Genomic DNA, 27,151 nt, shown 5'->3' with positions numbered 1-27,151 from the left:
ACAAAGAGGGAGTTCCTGTTGTGGCTCAGAGGAAACAAATCTGATTAGCATCCATGAGGACACAGATTCGATCCCTGGCCTCACTCGGTGGGTTAAGTATCCGGTGTTGCCCGAGCTGTGGTGTAGGTGACAGACGCAGCTCAGATCCTGAGTTGCTGTTGCTGTGGTGTAGGCCATCGGCTACAGCTCTGATTCAGCCCCTAGCCTGGGAACCTCCATATGCTGCCAGTGGGCCCTAAAAAGACTACATACATACATATATATATATAAAGTACCTTGGGACAGGGCCTAGGCGTTCCTCTGGTTTCCATGACAGTGCCACTTACTGCTGCTTGTGGACCAGAGAAAAGACCCTGCACTTCTGTCTCCCTGAGCGGTTTCTCTCCCAGAGCCCCTGTGTCTAACCTCTTCCTGCCCAGAGAGGCGAGATCAGCTGCTTCCTGTCCTCAGAGCAAAGCACACGACAGGCTCCCGTGGGTCGGTAGGTGTTCATCAGCACACCTACGTTGTCAGCTCTTGCCCGCTGCTGTCCCCTGTGTTCCCACAGTGCCCAGGAGGGCGCCCTGTCACAGTTGGCACTGAATAAATTTGCTCAGGTGAGTGCGGGAAGGGCGGGAGCAGCCCGGGAAGGGGGCCCCCCAAGCAGAGGTAAGTTTATGCTAAAAGCCCTAAGAGGAGGACGTGCAGTACTGTGGTTTTTGCTTTTGAAGAAGGAAGAGAAGGCAAAACCCCCCTGGCCAGCTTCAGACACACTCTTCTCATTAAGGGCCGGCCTCTGGCCCGGGCCGGGGGCGGCAGTTGTCACATTTGGCCCCCTGGTGTGCTAGATGTGGTTCGGGTGTACCCCACGGCGGCGAGGTAGACCAGGGCAGCGTTCTCTTTGCATCACTGCAAGCCGTTTCGGGGTGGAAGCGTATTTGGACCATGCAAACGTTTGATCTTGTCGGGTAGTTTAAAATTTCATTTGTCAGGTCAGTGTTGTGTCTGTTTTGACCTGAGGCTCTTTCTCATGGTTCGGACTTTGGCAGTTGCAGAAAGAACTCTCTCTCCCCCCACATCCAGGGCTTCTCTGCCTCCCGCCCCTGCCCTGTCCCTGTCCTCTGCTGGCTCCCTCTGGCTCAGCCCCATTTCCCCTTCATCCCGCCTCCTCTCTCTCCCTCCCCCTCCCCTTCCTTCCTTTCTCTCACCCTTGGAGGTCTGTTTGTTTTACAGACTATCTTCTTTTTTTTTTTTTTTTTTTTTGGCTTTTTTTCAGGGCCGCACCTGGAGCCTACGGAAGTTCCCAGGCTAGGGGTTGAATTGGAGCTGTAGCCACCGGCCTACATCACAGGCACAGCAACGCAGGCTCTGAGCGGTGTCTGCAACCTACACCACAGCTCACAGCAGCGCCGGATCCTTAACCCACTGAGCAAGGCCAGAGATCGAACATGTATCCTCATGGTCACTAGTCGGGTTCGTTTCCGATACACCACGACGGGAACTCGTAGACAGAAGTCTTTAAAGCGCTGTGTGTGCGTGTGTGCGTGTGTGTGTGTGCGTGTGTGCGTGAGTGTGTGTGCGTGCACGTGTGAGCGCCTGGGTTCCACCACCATCACTGGACCCTTCTGCATCCAAGACTGTGTCACAGGACCGGTCACTTCTCTTACTACGCCTCCCTTCCTATCTGTGAAATGGGCCCCCTGACAGCACTTCCCACAGGTGGTGAATAGAAGGATTCACCGAACCAGCTCCGGTTAAGCCTCCTGTCCAGGCAACTGTGACTTCTGTGCGCTCTGTAAAAATTTGCCACATGCTTTGTTCACTTGTTCTCTAAAGCCAATTTGACTGAGGTTCTTTGAACCGAAATGCTCAAAGGAGGAGAAGAGCGGGGAGCTGGCAGCGGTGCCCTCTCAACCGAATGTCCCACCATGTCAACAACCACGGAGCAGAAAACCCGCTCCTGGGCCCTGCCGCCGTCTCGGGCCCTCGGTGTGGCCTGACCTCCACGTGCCTCTTCAGGCCTGGTCTCGGGACGGTGTGGAGAAGCAGCAGACCCCGCATGCTGCAGCCTTCTCGTACACAGACGTGTCCTCTGTCTTGCAGCTGATGCCTTTTTCAAAGCCGCAATAAGCCTCATTCCAGAAGTTCCAAAGACGATTAACATCGACGGGAAGATGCGGCCCTCGGAGTCATTCCTTCTGGAATTCCTCTGCAACTTCTTTTCTACGTTATTAATAGTTCCGGTACGTCACCCCAGAAGACCTAGAGGTGGTGTCTTTCTGTGACCTGCTTCATGTGTATGCTTAGCCCTGAAAATGGAGGGACGTTCTGTCTTTCTCTGTGTTGGTTTTCCAGTCTGGGGTTGGAATGTCTCAATGTGTTTTTCTATTTCTTCTGCGTCCAGGGCCTGTTGGTCAAGGCTCTGTGTGGCCAAGGGCTGTCACTCAGTGGTTGGGGCTCAGGCCGCCAGACCAAGATGCTGAGTGACCAAGATGCTGAGCGTGGGATCCCAGGGCCCTGCGCCCTCCAGCTCTCTGGTCTTGGGCAGTTATGTAACATTTCCGGGCTGCAGTTTCCTCATCTACAGAGTGGGAATCATAATAGTATCTGCATCTCTGGGATGCCCTGAGGACTGAGTGAACGAGAACAGGCCTCGGCACACGGTAAACACTGGAAACGGTGACGGCGATGTTATTTTGATGACAAGTGGCAGGAACCACAATAAGATAGTGAAAGTCAAAGGAGATATTGCTGGAAGATGCTGGGCTTTCTTGTGGAATAGAAGAGACGAGCAGTCGGGCTGGGGCTGGAAGGATTCAAGGCAACGGCCAGCATCCAGTCTCAGGACCCTCACCCTCATTGGGGTTCTTAACCCCAGGTCCACCTACCCCATAGGGCTCTGGCCAGGCAAATGGGAATTTAGGTGAGGAGAAAAAGATATCTTTTGGGAGTTCCCTTTATGACTCAGTGCTTAATGAACTCGACTAGGATCCACAAGGTTGTGGGTTTGATCCCTGGCCTTGCTCAGTGGGTTAAGGAGCCGGTGTTGCTGTGAGCTGTGGTGTAGGTCACAGATGCGGCTTAGATCTGGCGTGGCTGTGGCTGGCAGCTGTAGCTCCAATTAGACCCCTAGCCTGGGAACTAACCGATGCTGCAGGTGTGGCCCTAAAAAGCAAATGAATTACAGTCAGTGAGTCATTATGAATTACAGTCAGTGAGTCACAGCAACACTTGCAGTAGCTGGGACTTTGTCACCAAAATAATCAACATGTTTATATCACATTTCAAGTGTGGAAGATATTTCAAAATACTGTTTACGTGTGTCCTTCCTTAAAAAGTGCAGTAGTTGTTAGGCCCGTCACCAGGTCTGTTATTTAAACGTATTTACCAAGAAGTAATAGATTACAGTATAACAAATTCATAGAAAAAAAGTGGGTTTTGTTTTGGTTTTTTTTGGTTTTTTTTTGTTTTTTTTTTTTTTGCTTCTTATGGCCACACCCATGGCATATGGAGGTTCCAGGCCAGGGGTACAATCGGAGCTACAACTGCCGGCCTACACCACAGCTGCAGCAACACCAGATCTGAGCCACGTCTGCGACCTATACCACAGCTCATGGCAACGCCAGATCCTTGACCCACTGAGCAAGGCCAGGGATTGAACCCGAAACCTCATGGTTCCTAGTCGGATTCGTTTCTGCTGTGCCACGACGGGGACTCCTAAAAATATTTTGACAATTCCATTTTAGCAGAATTGATTTCCTTTGTAGCCGTACATAAGGCAGGCTAGCTGCAGGAGGCTTCGTGAGAGGACTCCCATATCCCACCTTTTCCTGGTTCACCTCGTTACCTTTCATGGCACAGCTTTTCTGCTTTGATTTTTTTTTTAATTTTATTGTCTTAAGGACATTTCACATGCTGCGTACCCTCAGTCCATTTTTAACAGCATGACACAGCATTGTTGACTCAAGGCACCATATCGGAGGGCAGATCGCTAGAGCTCATTCATCTTGCTTAATTGAAACGGTGAGCTCACTGATTAGCATCTCCCCATTTCCTCCTCCTCCCAGCCCTTGAATTCCACTCTGATTCTGTGAGCATGGCTGTTCTAGGTGCCTTAAGTCAGTGGACTCATACAGTATTTGTCTTTCTGTGACTGGCTTACTTCACTCAGTGTAATATCCTCAGGGTTCACCCGTGTTGTCTTATGTAAAAGCATTTCTTTTTTAAGGCTGAATAGTATTCCATCGTACGTGTATACCACATTTTCTTTATCCATGTATCTATCATTGAACTCGTAGCTTGTTTCCACATTGTGCTGTCCTGCAGTGAACATGAGAGCACTCATGTGTCTTTGAGATTCTCATTTCTGTTGTTTTGGATAAATACCCAGAGGAGAAATTGCTGGATCACATGGGGTTCCATTTTCGTTTTATTATTATTTGTTATTATTTTTGCTTTTTAGGGCCGCATGTGTGGCCTATGGAAGTTCCCAGGCCAGGGGTTGAATCAGAGCTGTAGCTGCCGGCCTAACCACAGGCACAGCAGCATAGGATACGAGCCCTGTCTGTGACCTACACCACAGTTCACGGCAACACCAGATCCTTAACCCACTGAGTGAGGCCAGGGATTGAACTGTCATCCTTATGGATCTACTCAGGTTTGTAACCCGCTGAGCCACAGTGGGAACTCCTGGGAGTTCCCTTTTAAATGTTGGAAGACTCTCCATACTGTTTTCTATGGTGGCTGCACCATTTTGCATTCTTACCAACAGTGCCCAAGGCCTTTAAAGAATGAGTTTGAAAAGCGTGGGTTCATTTTATGTGTTTAGGGAAAAATGAGGCCCTTTTACTTATTTATTTTTATTTTCATTATTATTTTTTTTTGCGGAGACATTCGGCCACTTGATGTGGGATTTCAGGTCCCAGACCAGGGATTGAACCTGGGCTGCTACAGTGGAAGTGCCAAATCCAGACCACTAGACCACCAGGGAACTCCCCAGTTGAAGCCCTTTTAGACAAAATGAGATCCCTGACCCACTGTATTCATACGTAGAAATGCCCCAAGTTCATACTAGAAGTAGCATTCCCCCAAGACAGCCCTCTGTCCTCAGCAAGCAGTGCTGCTCGGGGAGCATTTCGGAAGCATTCTGCTTCGGTATTAGGAGCGGTGAGCCTCTAGGTGGACCTCAGAACAGTCTTCTCTGTGTAATTGATCTCATGCATTTCTTTTCCCAACATCTGGTAGGACCAGAAAAGTAGAATTGATTGAACAAGTTCAGTGTTCCCAGTCCAGAGGCCTCATATTGAGGCGGTTGAAATTTGTGGGCCCTGGAAGTGTTCTTCCCATCAGTTTTCTGGCACTGATCACCGGCACACAGCAGGGACGTGTCATTCCTGCTTCTTATCTTTGTGAAAATGTCCAGCCGGCAGCAGAACGTGGTATCCAGGTGCTAAGCGTCATTCATCCCCATTCATCCCGCCTCCCCCGCCGGTATCTGTTGCTGTGGGAATGAAGCAGTGAGCACAGGAAGTGTGTCCTCCCACTCAAAGAGACAGACATTCAAGAGAAAAAAAAAAAAATGTAACTACAATCGTATAAAGCATCATAAAAAACGACAGGGCCCTCGGGGAGCTTCAGTTGTTTTTTTTTTAAAAAACAGCCATACTTTTATTGTCTCACAATTCTAAAAGTTAGAAGTCCCAGGTCAAGATGTGGGCAAGATTAGTTTCTTCCAAGGCCCTTTCTCCTCGGCTTGGAGATGCCCGTCTCCCTGTGTCTGCACATGGTCTTCCCTCTGGGTGTGTCTGGATCCTAATCTCTCTCTCTCTTTTTTTTTTTTTTTTGTTCTTTTTAGGGCCACACCAGCGGCATATGGAGGTTCCTAGGCTAGGGGTCCAGTCGGAGCTGTAGCTGCCGGCCTACACCACATCCACAGCAACGCAATGTAGGATCTGAGCCACATCTTCAATCTACACCACAGCTCACGGCAACACCAGATCCTTAACCCACTGAGCGAGGCCAGGGATCAAACCTGCATCCTCATGGATCCTAGTCGGGTTCGTTAACTGCCGAGCCACAAAAGAAACTCCCTCAAGGAGTGACATTTAATAGAAGGATTCCCGCAGACCAAGGACCCAGAGGGATATTGTGAGTGGTGGAGGCCAGGCCCCCTTCCATCACTCTGAGAGCCGGAGAGAGGTTTGCGTCCCTCCCAGGAACCCCTTGGGAGCCACTTCATAAGCATTTGTTTGCTGTCAGGGCAGCAGCCTGGGCAGAGACACCAGGGGAAACCTTTTCCCGCTCGGATTGCCAGTAAGATCCAAGATCTTCTTCTTCTCCTTCTTCTTTTTTTAAAATCTGTGTTTGTCTTGCTTCAGTTGGTGGCACTGGTATAATTTGGAGGGAACTGTTACAACCACTGAAGCGTGGCTATCGTGGAAAATTTTTTTTCCTCATGGAGCAGGTTGGAAATAATCTCTCTGTCTCTTTGGTTTCAAGCTTACGGAAGGGGCTTGCAACAAACCTGCCCGTCTCTGTAACCCCCCCCTTCCACCTTTTTGAAGGTTTAGTTTGCATCGAAATGAAGTTACTGGAAGATTCAGATGGTCTCTTTCCAGGGCAGATCCTGAAATAGAGGAGATTGTGAATATCCACCCAGCAGAACAAAATCACCACGTTAGAAACAGCTATTAGCAAAGAAAGACGAGAGTGCGCTGCCGGCTGAGCCGACTCTGGGAAGGGAAGGCGGACGTGGCCCCGGCAGTGTCGGTGCAGAGTTGGGGCTCCTCAGGCTTTGGAACATCACGTGTCTTCTTTCACGCTGATACCATAACAGCAGCTCCTGTATTTGGTAACAGCTGTACGGACATCTCACCCCCTCCCCTCGTTCTTACCCCTTGCAGGCATCATGCTGCGGATCCACACGTCGGATCACGTAGCTGTTAACTCCCAGCCACCTCCGAGATCACACTTCTCCTCCGTGCCGAGTTCCAAACAGCCAGCTCCGTGCATGCCTTCCCCCCACCAGCCAGCTCCATACAGTCTAATTCCCACTAAATCATCTGTAGAGAGTCAATATAAATGGAGTAGGTAAGGAGTTCCCATTGTGGCGCAGCAGGTTAAGGACCCAACTAGCATCCTTGAGGATGGGGGTTTGATCGCTGGCCTTGCTCGGTGGGGTTAAGGATCTGGCATTGCTGTGAGCTATGGTGTAGGTTGCAGATGTGGCTCGGATCTGGCGTTGCTGTGGCTGTGGTGTAGGTGGGCAGCTACAGCTCTGTTTCGACCCCTAGCCTGGGAAACTCCATATGCTGCAAGTGTGGCCATAAGAAGCAAAAAAATTAATTAATTAATTTAAAGAAATTAAAAATAGAGTAGTTAAATATCCACTCTGGAGCAAGATTTCCAGGGCTCAAATCCTGGCTCCCCCGTGTACCAGCGGGGCCGTTCCTTCCCCGTCTCTGAGAAATGAATGGGGATGGGGGTCCTGAAAGTGTCTTTCTGGAAAAGAAAAGCTGTGGTAGCCTTGATAGCACCATAAAAGATAGCTATTACTATCATTTTTTTATGGCTGCACTCACAGCATATGGAAGTTCCCGGGCCAGGGATCGAATCTTAGGCACAGCTTCCACCTACACCACAGCTGCTGCAGTGCCTTTAACACGCTGTGCCACAGCAGAAACTCCTATTATTTGTTTTCGTAGCCACCTCAGTGCCTGGCGTATAGAAGGTACTCAAATAATGTAGTCCAGGAGTTCCCATCCTGGCTCAGCGGAAATGAATCTGACTAGTATCCATGAGGACGCAGGTTCGATCCCTGGCCTCACTCAGTGGGTGTGGCTGTGGCATAGGCCAGAAGGTGCAGCTCCAGTTGGACCCCTAGCCTGGGAACCTCCATATCCCACGGGTGTGGCCCTAAAAAAAACAACAAAAAGTTCTCCATTCAGCGTTATTTACCTACCAAGTGCCTGCAGTGTGCAGGAAGCAGGGATGGAGATGGGACACCATTTGTGTTGTGTCCACTGGGCCTTCCTAGCAGTGTCTAATTGGCAAGCACAACACATGAAGTACCCGTCCAGCTGGAGGTTTTAGGCCAGCATGAGAAGCAGATGAACCAAGAGATACTGTTGGGTAGTCCACTGAAGGAATGAATGAGGTCACTTCAGATGCCCTGAAAAAATGAGATGGGTGATGGGGATGGTGGTGGATGAGAGAGGAGACCGGGGTAGCGGGGGGTGAGAGGGGGCCTCTGGACTCAGGTCAGGGAAGGCCTGGTATCGGAGCGAACGTGGAAGACGAGGTCTGAGGCCTGTCAAGGAGCCAGTGTGGCCACATCTTGCAGATAAAGATTCCAGTTGGCGGCACAGAACCCCAGTGGCATTGGAGCCGCCCCTAGGAGCATCCTCTGCCCTTGTGTCTGATCTGTGTGGGAGACTGGCCTCTGGGGAGCACATCACCAGGGCATCCTTCCTTCCAGCTTCCAACCAGTTGAGCCAGCGGGAAGGGCTCGTGCTGGATTGGAGGGCAGGAGGAGAGCAAGGTCGGGTATTTATCCTGCAGCGCTCACAGAGCCGTGGTTTGGCAATGGCTTTGACCTTCCATCCAAGGCTGCAGCTGCTGCTGGGCGGCCTCCCCCAGCCTCGGTGACTCCATTGCCCGCTGCACGCTTTCAGCCCAGGGGTGGTAAACGGCTTCCCGCAGTTGCCAGGCCCTGGGTGTCATCTGTCCTCATTAGTTCCCTTCGTTTTGATGACCCTTCATTCAACCGTCCTCGTCTAACCCTGGCGAGTGTGCCCTCGGTGTTCTTCCAGGACCCTGAGCCATCCAGCTGGTCCTGGGGACTGGGAAGTTGGTGCTGGACTGAGTGAGGGGCACAGCGCACCGGCTGGGTCGGCAAGTGATGGCACCAGGGCTGGGAGTTTATTCTCGGGGGGAGAAGAAGTCCTTGGAGGGTGTTCAGCCCGGGAGCCGCATGACTGCATGTACTTTCTTTGGAACTGAGCTGAAGCTGCTGACCTTTTTCTGCATCCCAGCACTGATCCGGTTGAGCACTCGAGAAACAGTGTTATAAGCTCTGCAACTGTCTCTTGGGTTTTTCCTCTCCCAAGAGAGGAGCCTCAATTTAGCTGTTGATGTTGTTGAACGCCTTCAAGAGGGAGGCTCCTTTCAAAGTCAGGGCCCTGGGTGGTGACAGTGATCATTTGGGGGTTTACCCGAGGTCGGTGGCTTCTGCTGTGGCATCTGCTATGCGACCTGCCATCTAGCTTTGGTAGTTGGAGGAACAGGGCTTTTTGGACTGTTACACACCTAAGAGCAAGGTTGTAATTTTGGAAACAGGCCATTAAGCTGACAGGTAACTTTGCTTTCTTTCCTGGGACCCAGAGCTCTCAAAGCCCGTCTCCCCGAACCAGAGCGTGTTGATTAGTGCGGCGGGCAACATTTTGTCCCTTTCCTCTGATTGTCTAACTGCGGCTGGTGGCACTTTCATTTTCCTACAGCTGCCAAAGGGAGGGACCTGGGTTTCTGTCTCTCCCCCCACCCCTGCACGCCTGATTCATATCCAGGATTATTTATCCATTTGTGGTTCTCCACCAGGATCATCCTGAACACGGGGTCCTGTTTCTTGTCCGAGAGCTGCTCAACGTGATCCAGGACTACACCTGGGAGGACAACAGTGATGACAAAATCCGCATCTACACCTGTGTCCTGCACCTGCTGTCCGCCATGAGCCAGGAGACCTACCTCTACCACATAGACAAAGGTAGCCATGTCCCCTCCCCCAACGCCCTGCACCCAGCTTGAACTTCCTAGAGGTCAAGTGCAGTGTTTTCATTTTCTCTTTTTTAAAATTTTTAAATGATTTTTATTTTTTCCATACCAGCTAGTTTATAGTGTTCTGTCAATTTTCTGCTGTACAGCAAAGTGACCCAGTCACATGCATATATATACATTCTTTTTCTCACATTATCAGGCTCCATCATAAGTGACTAGATACAGTTCCCAGTGCTGTACAGCAGGATCGCATTGCTTATTCATTCTAAAGGCAAAAGTCTGTTTGCATCTACTAACCCCAGAGTCCCAGTCCATCCCACTCCCTCCCCCTTTTGCAGCTGCAAAGAGAGAAAAAAAGAAAACATATTCCTGGGCCCCCTCTGTCCCTTCTAAATTAGGATCCCTGAGAAGAAGCCTGAGAATTTCTATCTTTAATAAGCATCCAAGGAGTTCCTGTTGCGGCTCCGCAGAAACGAATCTGACTAGTGCCCATGAGGATGTCGGTTTCATCCCTGGCCTTGCTCCTTGGGTCGGGGATCTGGCATTGCTGTGAGCTGCGGCGTAGGTTGCAGATGTGGCATGGATCTGGTGTTGCTGTGGCTGTGGTGTAGGCTGGCAGCTCCAGTTACAGTTTGACCCCCTAACTTAGGCACTTCCATATGCCATGGGTGAGGCCTTAAAAAGAAAAAAAAAAAAAAAAAGCATCCAAGATCATTTTGACAAACAGACTTCAGAGAAGCACTCTTTGGGATGGACAGTGTCTTGGGTGTGCTGTAGAATAGTCTAGAATACTCTAGTGGTTACATGTGCACACACATGACCTTTATCCAGGGCCTGTTCCTGCCCAGTCGCAGGTGGGTCCTGGTCTGGACCCTCAGGTCAGGTGCTTGGAGGAAGGGAGGTGGCTGCCCCTCCCTGCATGTATGACCCGCACTTTTGAACTTGCTGCCACACAGTGTAGCAGCCTCTTCATGTCCTCGATATAACATGGGACAGTCCCACTTCCAGACCTTTGCGACCTGGGCCTAAGCATTTTCCTGCTCGTCAGATCCTCGGTTCCAATTTGTGGTTTCTGAAAACAATGGCGCTGTTGTTCAAAGTGCTTGGGCCAGTAGATGTGTACTTTAGGGGTTAAGCAGCTGGGTCTACACTTGGAAATTTCAAGGGGCAAATTCTCAGTGCTAAGGGTGGTCTCCTGTCGTGACTCGCAGCAGCTCCCTCTGGCTGGGGTCGGGTTACATACAGAAAGATGTAACTTGGAGTTCCCATCGTGGCTCAGTGGTTAACAAACCCAACTAGTATCCATGAGGACATGGGTTCGATCCCTGGCCTCGCTCAGTGGGTTAAGGATCTAGCGTTGCTGTGAGCTGTGGTGTAGGTCGAAGACAAGGCTCAGAGCCCCACTTGCTGTGACTGTGGTGTAGGCTGGCAGCTGTAGCTCCAGTTTCACCCCTAGCCTGGGAATCTTCATATGCTGCAGGTGTGGCCCTAAAAAAAAAAAAAAAAAATTCAATTAAGAAAAAAAAGATGTAACTGAGTGAGGCTGGTTGATGATGTTGGTGATGACAGCTCCCGTGATCTGAGATCCTACTGCGGGCCCAACTCCATGCCGCTCTTTCTCTCTGAATCCTGACCACATTCTCAGGAGGAAGGATGTTCATGTCCCCATTTTATGTAGGAGCAAGGGGAGACTCTGGATGACAGCTTGGTTTTACCAACCACCTTGTTTCAGGGGCTCACAGCCAAATAGTGCCGGAAGTGGAATTCACTGTGGCCCATGCCTTATGCTGCCCCCTTGATTACAAAAGAACAACTTTTTTTTTTTTTTTCTGGCCACACCCGTAGTGTGCACAAGTCCCCAGGTCAAGGATCAAAGCTGAGCCACAGCAGTGACAGTGCTGAGTGCTTAACCACTACGTTACCAGGGAATTCCCAAAATAACAGTGTTTTAATTATATCATATTACACACATGCAATAGACCATCAAGCTCAGTGAATTATCACAAAGTGAACATACCTAGGTGACTACCACCCAGATCCAGAAATCAAACTGTAGTAGCTCTGCAGAGGTCCCCTGCACCATCCACCCAGCACCACCACTTTCCTCTCTAAAGGTATACTGCTCTCTGACTTCTAACACTACAGATTGGCTTGTCAGTTTTTGACTTTTACATAAATGGACTCATTTGGCTAGCATGCTTTGGTGTCACTGGGTTCATTCCCTCAATGTTAGGTCTGTGAGCTTCTTCTGTGTCATGTGTAGCTGTCATTCATCCTTTTGCGTGGCTGTATAATATTCCACTGTATGGATATACCAGAATTTATTCATTTCCCCTATGGATGCAGCTGTGGGCCTTTATGAGCAGTGCTGCTGTGAACCTGCCTGAAAACATAACTCTTGTTGTTCACTTCTGTCAGGTATATGCCAGGTAATTGCTGGCTCCTGGAATGTGCCTCTGTTCAGCCCTGGTAGATGCTGTCTCCCAGTTTTCCAAAATAGTTATACCAGTTTTATACCAGTTGACACTCCCACCAGGCATAAATCGAGGGCTACATTTGTTCCTTTGATGTGGTCAATCTTGTTCATTGTGGCTCTTCTGATGAGTATAGCTTGCATTTCTCTGATGGCCAGTGAGGTTGAGCTTTTCCTATATTTGTTGGCTTTTTTTTTTTTTTTTTTTTTTTTTTTTGTCTTTTTAGGGCCACACCTGCGGCATATGGAGATTCCCAGGCTAGGGGTCGAATCAGAGCTGCATCAGCCAGCCTACACCACAGCCACAGCAACATAGGATCTGAGCCCTGTCTGTGACCTACACCACAGCTCACGGCAACGCCAGATCCTTAACCCACTGAGTGTGGCCAGGGATTGAACCCACATCCTCATGGATACTGGTTGGGCTCGTCACCCACTGAGCCACAACATGAACTCCCTGTTGGCATTTTTATTTCTTCTCTGTGAAGGGTGCAAGGAGGGCTCAGAACAGGAGAGACAATTTCAAGAGCAAGTCGCTGCCACAGAAGTGGGTCTATAAACCCTGTACCCTGGCAGAGGAACGGGCCCTTTCCTTGCTCTTCTCTTCCTTAAGCGAATTCACTTAATCCTCTGTCTATACCACACAGCAGGGTGGACTGTGGGAGCCAGGGGAGCAGCACGGAGTGGGCGGCTGTCTTCGGTAGGTGGAGTCTGGTTGTCTCACTTTCTAGAGATGAAAACAGAAGGGCGGGTTTTCTCTGCTGCCTCCTCAGTGCAGCTGTGTTTACTCTGGAGGCACAGTTGTGACCTGCCAACTGCCTGAGTAGGAGAGAGTTGCGGGGGACCAAGGGAGGCTTTGCAAGGGTTGGGGCTCCATTTCCTCATCTCTTTCTTATTCAAGGCAGCCTTTTAGATGGTGTTGACAAAGATTCAGACTTTGACTCTGGTCACATTTTTTTGTTTTTTGCATTTATAAGGAAAGCCTTGGCTGTTTTCTTTCCGGATGAATAAGAAGAGACCATTCTGAAGTTACCTGGAGCAGTCACTCCAGTGCTTTCATGCGAGCATGCCAGAGAGCGTGCTTGATGTGGAAGCAAAGGATACTCTTGGCGCTGAACATGTATTTATTAATTTATACTTTTTTTAACGGCTGCCCCCAGGGAATATGGAAATTCGCAGGCCGGGGCTTGAACCCCTACCTCTGAAGCAACCTGAGCCCCTGCAGTCAGATTCCTAATCCACTGTGCCACAGCAGGTACTCCTGAATATTTATTTATTTATGTCTTTTGTCTTTTGAGGGCCGCATCCGCAGCATATGGAGGTTACTAGGCTAGGGGTCTAATCAGAGCTGTAGCTGCCGGCCTACACCACAGCCACAGCAACTCGGGATCCAAGCCACCTCTGCCACCTACAACCACAGCTCATGGCAACGCCGGATCCTTAACCCACTGAGTGAGGCCAGGGATCAAACCTGCAACCTCATGCTTCCTAGTCAGATTTGTTTCCACTGCACCATGATGGGAACCCCTGAATATTTATTTAATATGCAGATAGATACAGAGTTGAAGTATACAACGCAGGGGCCCATGGGAAGTCAGTGCAGCCCCTTCCCGCCTCCACGTCACCTGCCAGGCCCTTGAAGCATTTGGGGTTGGGACCCCAGGGCCAGACAGATGCAGAGAGATCTTGGGCTATTTTTAGTGGCCATTTGCTCAGGTCTCATTTCCACCCCCCCACCCCCCCACCCCTGGCAAGCACAAGGTCTGGATTCCCAGGCCCCAGTCTATACTCCAGCTCCCAAGTCCCTCCCAGCTCTCACATGCGCCCTTTTCGCCCTCCTTCTGTCACCACCAAGTGTTACCATGGAAAACTGATTTCCCTGCTCGTGACCCCTTTCTTCACTTTCTCGGGGGAATTTTCAGCCTTCTGGGTTCAGCCTGGATCTCACTGATTCCATCATTACATCCCAAGGAGTTCCCGCTGTGGTGCAACAGGATCAGCAGCATCTCTACTGCGCCAGGATGCAGGTTTGATCCCTGGCCCAGCACAGTGGGTTCAGGATCCGGTGCTGCCACAGCTTCTGGAATCTGATCCTATGCCTAGGAACTCTGCATGTCATGGGGCGGCCAAAAACAAAACAAATCCATCCCAAGCCTAGATTTTTTTTTTTAATTATTTTTTTTCTTTGCTTTTTAGGGCTGCACCCGCGGCATATGGAAGTTCCCAGGCTAGGGGTCGAATCTGAGCTGTAGCCACTGGCCTACACCACAGCCACAGCAACACCAGATCCGAGCCATGTTTGTGGCCTACACCACAGCTCATGGCAACGCTGGATCCTTAATCCACTGAGCGAGGCCAGGGATCGAACCCACAACCTCATGGTTCCCAGTTGGATTTGTTTCCACTGCACCTCAATGGGAACTCCACCAAGCCTAGATTTTAGGATCCTATGTCCCCTGTGCCACCCTGTACTGGCACATGCTGTTGTGATCGCCCTTTGCTCATCCGCACAGGACGGGGTCAGCCTCTTCCCCACTGGGGCCTCCAGCTCCCAGAACCCGGCGCTGAGCAGGTGATGTGTGTGCGAGCAGCTTGCTCTCAACACCCCACTGGCCCCTCAGCGCAGGAAGCCTGCAGCTTGGGGGCTGCCTGCAGGCGATCCTAGGCCTTCTCTCTTCTCCTACTGGGCTAATCTGAACAAGAGAAGATTCCAGCCCGGAGTAAGACTGGGAGTTTCTGCCAGGAACTCTCCTAGCCTTCAGTGGAGGTGGGGGAAATTCCTTCCGCAGCTGCAGTTTGCCACTCGGCAGTCGGATGCTGGGGAATGGCTGCGTCAGATTCTTTCTCTTCTTACGGGAATAACTGGCCCCTCTACGTCACGGGCAGCAGTGGAGACACAGTGGCCAGAGCCAGAGATGTCTCAGAAAACCTGGGATGGGGACTTCCTGTTGTGGTTCAGTGGACTCAATCCCAACTAGTATCCATGAGGACACAGGTTCAATCCCTGGCCTCACTCAGTGGGTTAAGGACCCGACATTGCCGTGAGCTGTGGTGTAGGTCACAGATACGGCTCAGATTCCATGTAGCTGTGGCTGTGGCTGTGGCTGGTGGCTACAGCTCTGGTTCAACCCCTAGCCTGGGAACTTCCTTATGCTGCGGGTGTGGCCCTAAAAAACAAAAACAAAGAAAACCTGGAATGGATGCCTGCAGCCCAGGGCAGTTCAGCCAACCCGTGTCATAGGAACCATTACAGAGCCAGCAGTGGCCTAGGAAATTCTCCCCAGAGCAGTCCCACAAACGGGCAGCGCAGGCCCAGAGTAGAGGTCTCCTGCACACAGAGAAGCGGGAGAGCAAGGTCTGCACCTGCTTACAAATGGTTCAGCCCCCCTCCCCGCCCCCCGCAAAAGGTGTGTATGTCTGTCTGTGAGAGTGTCGTGGAGAGAGCTTACACCAAGTGGCAAAGGACATCAACTGGTGATGCTGGCTGAGAGAGAGGACGCTGTTTGGTGTGCTGCTGTTCCCCCTTTCCTAGAGCCTTGACATTTTTATCTTTAAATGAAAAGCTGGGGATAAAAGGAGGAGTTGTTATTCTTGAAATCGCAACCCGAACCGTACGTGAAGCATCCTTGAAATGCTCTCATCAGCCGATTATGTTTGTACGTATCCCAAACCCCAAAAGATTCAAGGCAGATTACAGGAACTATTAAAAATGATCACATGTAATTTTTAATTGAAAAAAATTGGTGTTTAGAAATTCTTCTGTGGCTTTGGTTTTCTGTTCTTTTTTTTTTTCTTTTTGCCTGTAAACAATTGTTGGCTTATTTGTTTGTCTTGGTTGCGCCTACGCTATGTGAAAGTTCCCGGGCCAAGGACTGAACCCGCACCACTGCAGGGACAATGCTGGATCCTTAAAGTGCTGCACCACATGAGAACTCAGTTTTCTGTTCTTTGATTACTGGTGAAGTCGAACTTTTTTTTTTCCCCCATCAAATTTAGGCTATTCAGACGTATTTCTGATTGCTTGACTGTTGATGTACTTGCCAGTTTTCCTGTAAGTGACCCTCATTGGGAGCCACACCTTTGAAGCTCAGAAGCCACCCCAACCATCATACCTTGGCTTTTCTTGTCTTGGTGGCCAGTGCCTGTTAAACTTGATCCCATGGTTCTGCAGCTCGTTGCCCCCCTGCCCTGGAATAGCTCTGTGCAGACCCTGCCAGAGGGCTTGTGACTTTGACCGTGATGGGGTGGTCTACCCCAGCCTCTCCCATCTGCCTGTTAAACAGAGAGCCCCGTGTCCCTCGCTTGTTGTGTCGCCTCTTATTTGCCTCACATGGCTTCGTGGGCTTTTCCCGGATCTCAGAAATATCCTTTGGGATTGTGGGTGCCTGGGAGACAGGCTCCTTCTCGCTTGGTCCCTGGGGACGGTGGTGCATGGAGACAGAAAGAGCCTAGCAGGTTCCATTCCAGCAGATGAGCCGAGCAGACCCAGTTCCTCCAAACCACAGACTGCAGTAGCTCGGCGTGCCTGTGGCTGTGTAAGCCCAGCCACACCTCCCGAGGCACCTGCACGGCCTCTGCTTTATCAGATGTCACTACACCTGAGACAGTGGCCCAAAGTTGAGGCCTCCACCCAATGAGAAACATTTACGATCTGCCACTGTGCCTGCCTTCTTCCTGGGCGCTTAGTGCTGAGGCTGCCCCAGGGCTTCCGCGCTGAACTGCGCACGCCACTTTTCCACACCGGGTGGAAATAATGTGCTCAGCCACGTACAAGTCGGCATTCAGGAGTCAGGATGAAAGCTGTTTAGACAGGATCTGGTTGGAGTTCTCTTGTGGTGAAGGGGGTTAGGGACCCAGCGTTGTCACTAGCAGCTTGGGTTGCTGCTCTGGCGCAAGTTTGATCCCTGGCCTGGGAACGTCCACATGACATGGTCACTGCCAAAAGGGAGGAAAAATTAGAGGATTTGGCGAGAAAAGGCATGAAGGGAAAGAATTTACTCTGCAAGACAGAGGTTGTGGGGCTCCCATTGTGGCTGAGGGTTAAGAACCTGGCTAGTGTCTATCATGAGGATGCAGGTTCGATCCCTGGCCTCGCTCATTGGGTTAAGGATCTGGTGTTGCTGTGGCTGTGGTGTAGGCCAACAGCTGCAGCTCCGATTCAACCCCTAACCTGGGAACTGACATATGCCATAGGTGTGGCCCTAAAAAGCAAAAAAAAAAAAAAAAGAGAGAGAGATTGTGGTTTCATTATAGAAGGCAGGATTTGCAGTAGCCCTGTCCACACACACACACACAAAGAGAGAACCACCAAAGTGTTCGCAGGAGGGACCGACCACACCTGTTCTGGTCCGTCACGCAGTGGAGCACCGCTCAGCTCACACAGCAGAGCAGCAGATCCGTATGTGCTGATATGGAAGCAGCTCCAAGAATCACTAAGTGAAAACCACAAAGTGCACAAGAGCACCTCGTGGAGTCGCTCCCCTCCCTCACCCACAGGTCATGCTTCATCCAAATGTCGACAGGAAGGAAGGAGGGCAGGAGGTCAAACTCGGGCTATTCTCGTGGCTGGTCCTTCTCTAGACAGCGGCTGTCACAGGACATGACCAAGCAGAGTGGAAGGAGGCCTATGGGGTGAGAGGATTCAGGATTAGAAGACAGTGGAACCTTCCATTCCATCGGTGCTGCAGCAGTGAAAGCACTGAATCCTAACCACTAGGCCACCAGGAAACTCCTATCCGTGGCAGTTTTCAGGAGGAGGGACAGGGCAGGCAGCCAGAGGTAGCGCTTAACAGCTTCAGCTTTGAAACATGCCGCCCAGTTTGGGATCCTGGCTGGGATGGGCTCAGGCCTCAGCGTCCCCATCACCTCTGGTGCATGCTGGTCGTTGGGACTCGGCACTGGCACGTGTGAAGCGCTGGGCCGGTGCCTGTCCACCAGGGCTCAGGATTGGCAGCTGTTCGGTTGGTCACCACGGGCCTGGGCTGGAAGGAGGAGGCTTCCCCTGGTCTCTGGCTCAGACTGTCCAGAAGGCTAAGCGTTTTCTCTGTGATTTCCGAGGCCCCAAGCCCGGTGGGAAATTCTGGCCATTTCCATCGGCCCTGCCGTGATTTCCTGCCATCTGCTGACACCAAGTGCCATGGCTGCCCCTCCTTGGCCTTGGCCTTGGCCTTGTCTCACTGCTCTGGTTTCTTCCATCAGTCGACTCCAACGACAGCCTCTACGGGGGAGACTCCAAGTTTCTGGCTGAAAACAACAAACTGTGCGAGACGGTGATGGCTCAGATCCTGGAGCATCTCAAGACCCTGGCCAAGGATGAGGTAGGTGCCCCCGGCCACCTGGCCAGTTCCAAGGGCGCTTGGACATTGGTTTGTCCTGTGAGTACTGGGTCTGTGTGCAGACCATTCACTGAGGGCCCCAGGGCCTTTGCTCCTGCTGTTTTCTCTGCCTCCCAGCTTCTCCTGGCCGCCCCTCTCATCCTTCAGGTCTCAGCTCAAGTTCCTCCTCAGAGTGGCTTTCCCCGACCCCCGTCCCAAGTCGCCGCCGTCCTCCTGGGTCTCTCTGTACTGTTCCTGGGACACTCGGTCACTCTCTGAAACGCTGTGTGTTCACGTGTCAGTGGCCTGCCTCCCCCACCAGAATATAAACTCCCTGCGGTGGGGACCTCAAGATGTGGGTCTCTGGGATCCATCTGTTGCTCACCCCAGCATCCCTACCTCAGAGCCTGGCTGTAGTGGGTGCTCCACCAGTGCCTGTTGAGGAAATGATAGCCCACGCTCTTCAGAATCCTCGGCGCCCCCCCTGATCCTTGCAACTGGGGGCTCTGGCTCCAGCTCCTTGCCCGGGCCTCTTAGAGCAGGGCTGCTTCAAGTTTGACATGCTGTGCCCATGAAGCACACCACGTGGCTTGAAAAGCCTTTCTTCACACTCATGCCACAGGCTGGGTCTCCTCAGAGGTGACAGCTGACAGCATGAACGACCGAAGCCTAGGGCCCCCGGGCTCACCAGAAAAAGCGAGCCAGAACCATATAATTTGGAACGATTTTAATGTCTCTTTTTCTCTTGGGGGAGGAGGCGTTGATGGTGATAATGACTCCAAAATAATTCTGAAAGAAGAGCAAGGCTGGCATGTTGCCGAGACATTGCAACTCACATAAATACCAGGGTGCTCCCTGAACACGTCTGTCCGTATGTGCACATTGATCAGGAGAAGCGTGGGTGGACCGACCCGAGGTGGAACGTGTCATCCTTCCTCCTGACAACGTGCTGTGGGGCTGCATGCAGGCGACCCTGGAGGGGGGGGCGAGTCCTCAGACCGCTGTCCCCTGCCCGGGGGACGAGGCTGGCGCTGTGAACCCCCTGTGCCCAGGCCCCGTCTCTCAGTGCCAATGGCAGCCTGCTTCCACCCGGTCCCCTCGGTCCCCGTGAAGGAAGCAGCCCTGCTGGGATCCTTTGGGAAGCCGTCTGTTTGGGTGTGGTGAGGCTGGGACCCGAGCCAGACCCTCCCAGCTTCCTGGACATGATGGTTCTCATCGGGAAAGATTCAAAAGAAGCTGATTAAAACCTCGGTGCGGATTGGAGGGGGCTCGAGGCCCTGACTCGGGGTCTTTTACAGTGTGCTCTTAGTTTCCTGGCTCTTTGCATGTCGGCCGGCATTCTTCCTTCCTCATCCCCCCTCCTGTCCCTAATAATGTCATTTTTAACGGGCTGTGCATTTAAAACAGATGTGAGGAGTTCCCGTTGTGGCGCAGCGGTAACAAACCCGACTAGGATCCATGAGGATGTGGGTTTGATCCCTGGCCTCGCTCAGTGGGAAAAGGATCTGGCATTGCCGTGAGCTGTGGTGTAGGTCGCAGATGTGGCTCAGAGTTACTGTGCCTGTGGTGTAGACCAGCAGCTGTAGCTTTGATTCGCCCCCTGGCCTGGGAACTTCCATGTGCCTCGGGTACAGCCCTAAAAAGCAAATTAAAAAAATTTAAAAATAAAGCAGCTGTGAACTGGGTTTTTAGAAAAGGCAAAATGCTTGAGAAGATACAGAATGGACTTTTAAAAATTCTCTTCTGCTTCCGTGAAATGTAGTTAAAGGGCCTCCCCCGGGGAGACTCTGTGGTTGGATCCGAGAGCCTTCTGTTAGCTGGGCCTGGAGATCGGAGCAGAAAACAGGGTCTTCCTGTTCCCCAGGCGTCAGACAAGGGCCGGGGTGAAAGGCGAGGGGTATGGGCTGCGACCCTCTGGACGAGCCCAGGCTCCTGAGCAGGCCAGAGCTCACTGGTTAAACAGAGGGGCCCAAAGCGGGCAGCTGCCAACCAGCTGGTGATCCGTGCCAGGTGGGTGTCGCCCCCCCCTCCCTGGCCTGCAGGCTCAGGATGGGACAGCGGGACCCCCACGCCTTGAAGGCAGTGCTGCTCTGTCGGCTCAGCCGTTTGTGATATTATCTGGTCCAGGCTGTTGCCAAGGTAGGCTCAGTCCCTCCCCTGTCGCTCAGCCACCCTCCCCTGGTGGCATTCCTAATTGCTCCCCGGCAGTTCACTGTGCTGGTGTTTCCTCCAGAGACTTAGCTCCCCTTAGGCAAGGGCAGCAGGAGTAATTGGCTCAGTGGGTAGCACAGGGCCTGCCACTCTCTGGGCTGCACACATGGAAGGACAGCTGGACGGTTCCTGGGCTGGTGGAGAAAAAGCAGGAACCAGTACGTACTGGTCTGGACCATGTGAAAGCATTCCCGCTTCCCTGGATGAAACTGGGTAGCTGCTCTGGGCAGATCTCTTGGCCTCTTCGGAATCTGGATCCCTGCTAACCAGGGGCCTGTGGGAACATCTTAGGAACCGGGGCAGGACGTGGGAGGGGTGCAGGTACTGGCACAGGCTCCAGAACTGGGCGACCTCAGTCTGCACTTGCCAGCGGCGGGGCCTGAGCAAGTTCCTGGAGCTTTCTGACCTTCCAGGGCCTCGTCTGCAAAATGGAAGTGTATTGCTTTCCTACTGGGGCTTGAAATCACCACCGACTTAAAACGACCTGCACTTATCACGGTTTGGTAGATCAGAAGATTTCTCTGCTCTGGGTTTCACACGGCCAGAATCAAGGTGTTAGCCGGCTGGGTTTTTGTTTTGTTTTTGCTTTTTAGGACCGCACCTGCAGCATATGGATGTTCCCAGGCTAGGGATCAAATCGGAGCTGCAGCTGCCGGTCTATACCACAGTCACAGCAACACCAGATCCAAGCGGCATCTGCAACCTACACCACAGCTCACGGCAAAGTTCACGGCTCACGCTTAACCCACAGAGCGAGGTCAGGGATCAAACCCATGTCCTCATGGATACCAGTCGGATTCATAACCTGCTGAGCCACAATGGGAACTCCCTGGCTGGGCTCTTACTGGAGGCCCCGGGAAGAATCCATTTGCCAGCTCACTGGAGTTGGCAGGCTTCAGTTCCCCGTGGGGTAGGGCTGAGGTCCTGTTTCCTTGCTGGCTGTTGGCTGGGGGCCGTTCTCAGCTTCTAGAAGCCACCTGCATTTCTTAGCTCTCGGCCCCCTTCTTCCATCTTGAAAGCCAGCCATGGTGGGTCATGTCTTTCCCTAGCTTGAATCTCTGTGGTCTGACCTTCTGCCTCGTCTTCCCTCTGCTTTTGTCTTCTGCTACTTCTCTCTGGCTCCAGCTCAAGACATCCCTCTGCTCTTTAGGGCTCAAGGGACCAGACTGGGCCCACCCAGATCATCCAGGATGGTCTCCATGGGGTCCTTCCCCTTCATTACACCTGCGGTGTCCCTTCCTGGTAGCACCTAGTTAGGGTTTGAAAAAGCAGGGGTTGGGGATCCTGCCGACCCACAGAGTTGTGAACATCAAAGAGTTGTGTGAAGCACAGAGCTCACTCCCGGCACACTGCTACGAGTGGCTCCACACCCACTAGCTGCCAAGGAGCAAAGCAGACACTCGGGCTCCTGCCAGCACTGGTGTTCACGGTGCCAGCCAAGGGTACCCAGCCAGGGCCCACGCAGCCAAGTGATCTGACCTGGGCCATCCAGGTGCTGTTTACCTTCAGGAGGCAGTATCCCTTCCCCTGGGCCTTATTTTGGAGATTGTGTGTCTTTCTGTCTTTATCATTCAAGCTGGGCTCAGGTCTGGTCCACCTCTGACACTTGGGTTCCACTTTCTTTGCGTACTTTTCCCATCAGACCATTGAGCCAGAGAGGAAGGAGCTGGTGTTAAGAACACAGAACGGCTCAGTGGCTTAAGCATCTGGCGTTGATGAGCTGTGGTCGGTCGCAGATGCAGCTCCGATCCCACGTGGCTGTGGCTGTGGCTGTGGTGTAGGCCAACAGCTGTAGCTCTGACGGGACCCCTAGCCTGGGAACCTCCATATGCCACAGGTGCAGCCCTAAAAAGCCAAAAAAAAGTACAGAATGACTCTTAGAAAAGCTGGGCGTGGGCACCAGGCATTGGAGAGCTGTTCCTGGGTGCCATCTTTGGTCTTCATTACCCGCCCCCAAGGGGGTGGGAAAGTGACGGACACTTCGGGTGGCTTCAGGACCCATCTGAGACATATTTGACCCTGGAGTTTTCCCTCGTTCTGGCGTTAAAGCCAGAAGGCCCATCTCTGCTGGTTCTTGAGCCCACTGACCGTTGGGCCTCCCTTGCTTCTGCGTCCACCCCCAGTGATGCCCAAGCGGGAGGAACAGAGCAAGGGGCTTCACCTGGGTCATCTCATCCAGACTCACTTGCCCTGCAAGGTCCTGTAGCCTTGACCGTCCTGCAGAGGAAGAAGCTGGCGCTCAGGGAGGTGAAGCAGCTCGCCCTCCAGATCAGTGGTAGGGTTGGCCCTGGAACCTCTGGGCACCGTCAACCCTGGGTCGGGCCTCAGTCCCAGGGAGTAACCTCTGTCTTCTGTTTCAGGCCCTGAAGCGCCAGAGCTCTCTGGGCCTTTCCTTCTTTAACAGCATCTTGGCCCACGGCGACCTGCGCAACAACAGGCTCAACCAGCTCTCCGTCAACCTCTGGCACCTGGCACAGAGGCATGGCTGTGCCGACACCAGGACCATGGTGAGGCGCTTGGGTGTCCCAGCGAGTGACATGAGCCCACTGGCCAGGCACAGGTGGCCTTAGCACAGCAGCAGGGCCTGGACATCAAACAGCATGTCTCCCCACTTCTAGAAGGGCTCCGGGCCCTACAGAGCACAGACAGCAGTCTGTATCCACAGATTCCGCATCCTCAGATCCATAGAGCAAAAATATTCAGGGGAGGAGTTCCTGCTGTGGTGCAGCAGGTTAAGAATCTGACTGTAGCAGCTCAGGTCACTGCAGAGGTACGGGTTCGACCTCCAGCCTGGTGCAGTGGGTTAAAGTATCTGGTGTTGCCACAACTGCGGCTCAGATTTAACCCCTGGCCTGGGAACTTGCATATGCAGCGGGTGCAGCCATTTAAAAAAAAAAAAAAAAAAAATTCAGGGAGTTCCCTTCATGGCTCAGTGGTTAATGAACCCAACTAGGACCTATGATGATGTGGGTTTGATCCCTGGCCTTGCTCAGTGGGTTAAGGATCTGGTGTTGCCATGAGCTGTGGTGTAGGTCACAGATGCAGCTCTGATCTGGTGTCGCTGTGGCTGTGGTGTAGGCCAGCAGCTGTAGCTCTGATTCGACTCCTAGCCTGGGAACCTCCATATGCCATGGGTGCGGCCCTAAAAAGATTAAAAAAAAAAAAAAAAATCAAGTTGTCATCTAAGGAACCTTACTTAAAAACTGCTGGTTTCTTCCCCTCCCTTTTCTGCTAAGAAGAAAGTACAGGCTCACAATGTGGCCGATTTGTCTTGGGCCCCAGGATAGAGAATCACGAACTGGAAAGGAGATGATTCTTGCTCTTTGCTCCTAGGTGAAAACCCTGGAATACATCAAGAAGCGAAGCAGGCAACCAGACATGGGGCATCTGACCGAGCTGGCCCTCAGGCTCCCTCTGCAAACGAGGACCTGACCCTAGGGACTCTGGGTCACGTCCAGAAAGACCTGTTTTGCTTTTTTGTTTTGATTGGGACACACATACAGATGGGTTTAAGCTCTGGCCTCTACCCGGATGATTCTGACCTTGAGGCGGAACTGCCACGGCATCAGATCCCCCCTGCTTAGCGAGCACAGTGTCTTAGTGTTTCTTGGCACAGGTGGCCTTCAGATGGGCCTTTAGTGAGGAATGGAAGAATGCAAGTAATGTCTTTCTTTTCTGGAAGGTGTTTTTTAGCTGGAAAAAGAACCTTGAAGAACAGTCCACTCTGAACGAGCCTCTATGCCCTCCTTAATTCGCTATCAAAAGCAACTTGACTGGATTTAGCAAGTGTTGGCGGGACTAAAGGAGCAAGCGAGGTCAAATCTGAGATGGCCTGTGGCTTCCATGGAAACTATACTGTAACTGAATAAACTTCCTGAAGGAACGCTGGTGGTCGTGACTGTCCACTTAATTCCTGCTGACTCTTGTCCAGAAGAGAATGTGTCTAAACGCACTGCTTGGCTTGCTTTGCAGCCCCAATTCTCAGCAGCATCACCAGTTTGGTAATACCAGTGGTGATTCTGGTATTACCACGAAGGAGTGCCCGCAGTCGTTTTATTTTGAACCAGTAAGAGCATTTCTATTGGTGGTGGTGACTTACAGCCCAGAACCCCTTGCTCGGGAAAAGGCATCCAGGCTGTAGGTTAAAAGTGCACCCCAACGATGGCATTTGGGGAGGCAGGCACTCAACACAGACTGCATTTCACCTCCACTCCGTGAAAAGCTTGATTATAGCTCGCACAGTGTAAGTGGCTAAAAATCTCAGTAAAGTGACTTTTTTAAAATTTATATGAAGTCAGAGTTCCCATTGTGGCTCAGTGGAAATGAATCCAACTAGTGTCCATGAGAATGTGGGTTCGATCCCTGGCCTTGCTCAGTGGGTTAAGGATCCGGCATTGCTGTGAGCTGTGGTGTAGGCAGGCAGCTGCAGCTCCGATTCAGCCCCTGACCTGGGATCTTGCATATGCCACGGGGACAGCCCTAAATAGCAAAAAAATAAAAAGAATTTATACACACTCATATTTTAACTGAAAGGTTTAGGACCAAGATTATGCTATGGGTTTATGGATTTTCTGGCCAGCCTAACATTGGCCCCCACCCCAGAATTCTGTTGAGAAAACGGCCTCCATTGGGAAGAGCAGGTACTGAAGAATGCCCCTTCTCTGGACAAAACGTGCATTCAGAAAGCATGGTGGTTTTGCTTAAATGTTCCCAAGTCGCTTTACTTCACAAAATCATTTCCGTTAAAATCCTGGCCTATGCTACTTTTACTATATGATGCATTCAAATGAAAGTCAATTGGCAAATTCACAAATTAGGCACTTGAAGTCAGTTCTCCTTTGAGACCGTACCCAGCAGATGGCATCAGTGCCCGAGCGTGAGTCAGAGAATTCCCAATGCTCTTCCCTAACCTGCACTTGCACTTCCACGTTGGGTGGGGACAGGTTCCGCCAGAGCTGCCTCTGAATCATCCATCACCTGGTCCGGGGAGGCTTAGACCTGCCTCGGTCCCGTGTGGTTTCCCCTCGCCTGTTTCTAAATCAACCAGCCAGTCTCTCAGATCCGTGACCTGCATGGGGTGAAGTCTGCTATCTTGGAGACTTCACAATTAATCTGAAGATTTTAAACCTGAGGAAGACTCCTGCATAGGACCTGTATTAATTTTCTTTTGCTGCTTTAAATTACCACAAACTGGCAGCGCCTTCTTGCCTGCCGTTTGCATCGCTCATACGTGTCCTGTCTTAATGAATCTATTTCTTGTCTATCAAATAAATAAGTAAATAAACCGTCACAAACTTAGTGGCTTAAAACTTGGAGATTTTATCGCCTTACAGCCCTACTGGCCTGAAGTCCGATGGTCTCAGTGGGCCTACCCCCAGAATGAAGGCGTTGGCCGGGCTGCGTTCCTTCTGGAGGCTCAAGGGGACAGCCAGTCTTCTTGCCTTTGCAGCTTCTAGAGGCCGCCTGCATCCCTTGGCTCTGTGGCACCTCCATCTTCAAAACCAGTGACAGCTTGTTGAGGGTTCCTTACAGGTCCCTTGATGCTTTTGCTCCGAATTCTACTTTTAATCCTGGATTATCTGGGCAGGCTCAGTCTAATCTTACTAAGGTCAGCCGATTAGCAACCTTAATTCCATCTGGTAACTTAAGCTCCCTTTTGTTTGTATCATAACATGTTAACAGGTCCCAACGATTAGGACTAGGACTTGGAGGAGGGGGGGTGGGGGGCATTATTTCAACCACACACCTGAACAGTTCTAACTCTGTAAAGCTGAACACACAATTTTTAAGGTGAGAACTGTGCCTACTGGGCAAATACTTTCGTTGGGCCAGTCTAGTCATGGAAAGGGGGCCTCAGGGAGGGACCTAGTGGGCTAAGGAAGCACAACAGCAGGAATCACCCCAAGAAATAAAGTGGTTATGAAGCACGAGGTTTCAGGAAGAGCTGACGAAGGCAATTACAAGGAGGGAAGGACCCTGCCACAGGAGGAGGGGTGGCAAGAACGCCCCAAGGGAGACTCGGCCAGCAAGTCTGAGAACAGGGTTGTTCAATACTCAGCGAAGACCTTGGCTGCGCTTACACACCAGACCCCTCCCTGCCTGCCTCTCCCAGATGCAGAGCCAGAATCCCCAAACCACCCCATCCAGACGGACTGTGTGCTACAGAGTCGGCAAGTGAAGAACGTCGGAAATCGCACCAAAACACAACAACCTGCAGACAGCATGAGGGGGGCCCTGGACCTGGGGGGAAAGGGGGCAGGGGAGCCAATGTGGTGTGATGCATAAAAGGACAGAGGCCCAGCTCAGAACACATACTCCCACAAGTGTGCACAGCTCCAAGGCAGGACCCGTCCCTGGAACACAGCGGTCTGTACCTGCAGGGCACCCAGACAGGCTGGGCAAC

At 51.7% G+C, this 27,151-nt stretch overlaps 1 protein-coding gene across 6 annotated transcripts in view; it reads left to right on the top strand.

Moving 5' to 3' along the window:
- Positions 1–24,635, top strand: part of C3H16orf62 (chromosome 3 C16orf62 homolog) — a 117,461-nt gene extending 92,826 nt beyond the window's left edge. For 2 of the 6 annotated variants that reach the window (XR_002342394.1, XR_002342392.1), the window contains 4 exons: positions 2,083–2,222; positions 9,574–9,739; positions 18,422–23,255; positions 24,082–24,632. Coding sequence is in view for 3 of the 6 variants with exons in the window: in XM_021086526.1 (XP_020942185.1) it covers positions 2,083–2,222; positions 9,574–9,739; positions 18,422–18,816 (701 nt within the window). In the remaining 3 variants the exon portion in view is untranslated. Of the gene's footprint in view, positions 1–2,082; positions 2,223–9,573; positions 9,740–18,421; positions 23,631–24,081 lie in introns of those variants that run through there. The other 4 variants (XM_021086527.1, XM_021086528.1, XR_002342393.1 and 1 more) reach the window with 4 other exon arrangements.

The sequence above is a fragment of the Sus scrofa genome, chromosome 3 (genome assembly GCF_000003025.6).
Source record: "Sus scrofa isolate TJ Tabasco breed Duroc chromosome 3, Sscrofa11.1, whole genome shotgun sequence".
NCBI lineage: Eukaryota > Metazoa > Chordata > Mammalia > Artiodactyla > Suidae > Sus > Sus scrofa.
This window is presented reverse-complemented; position numbering and strand designations above follow the sequence as displayed.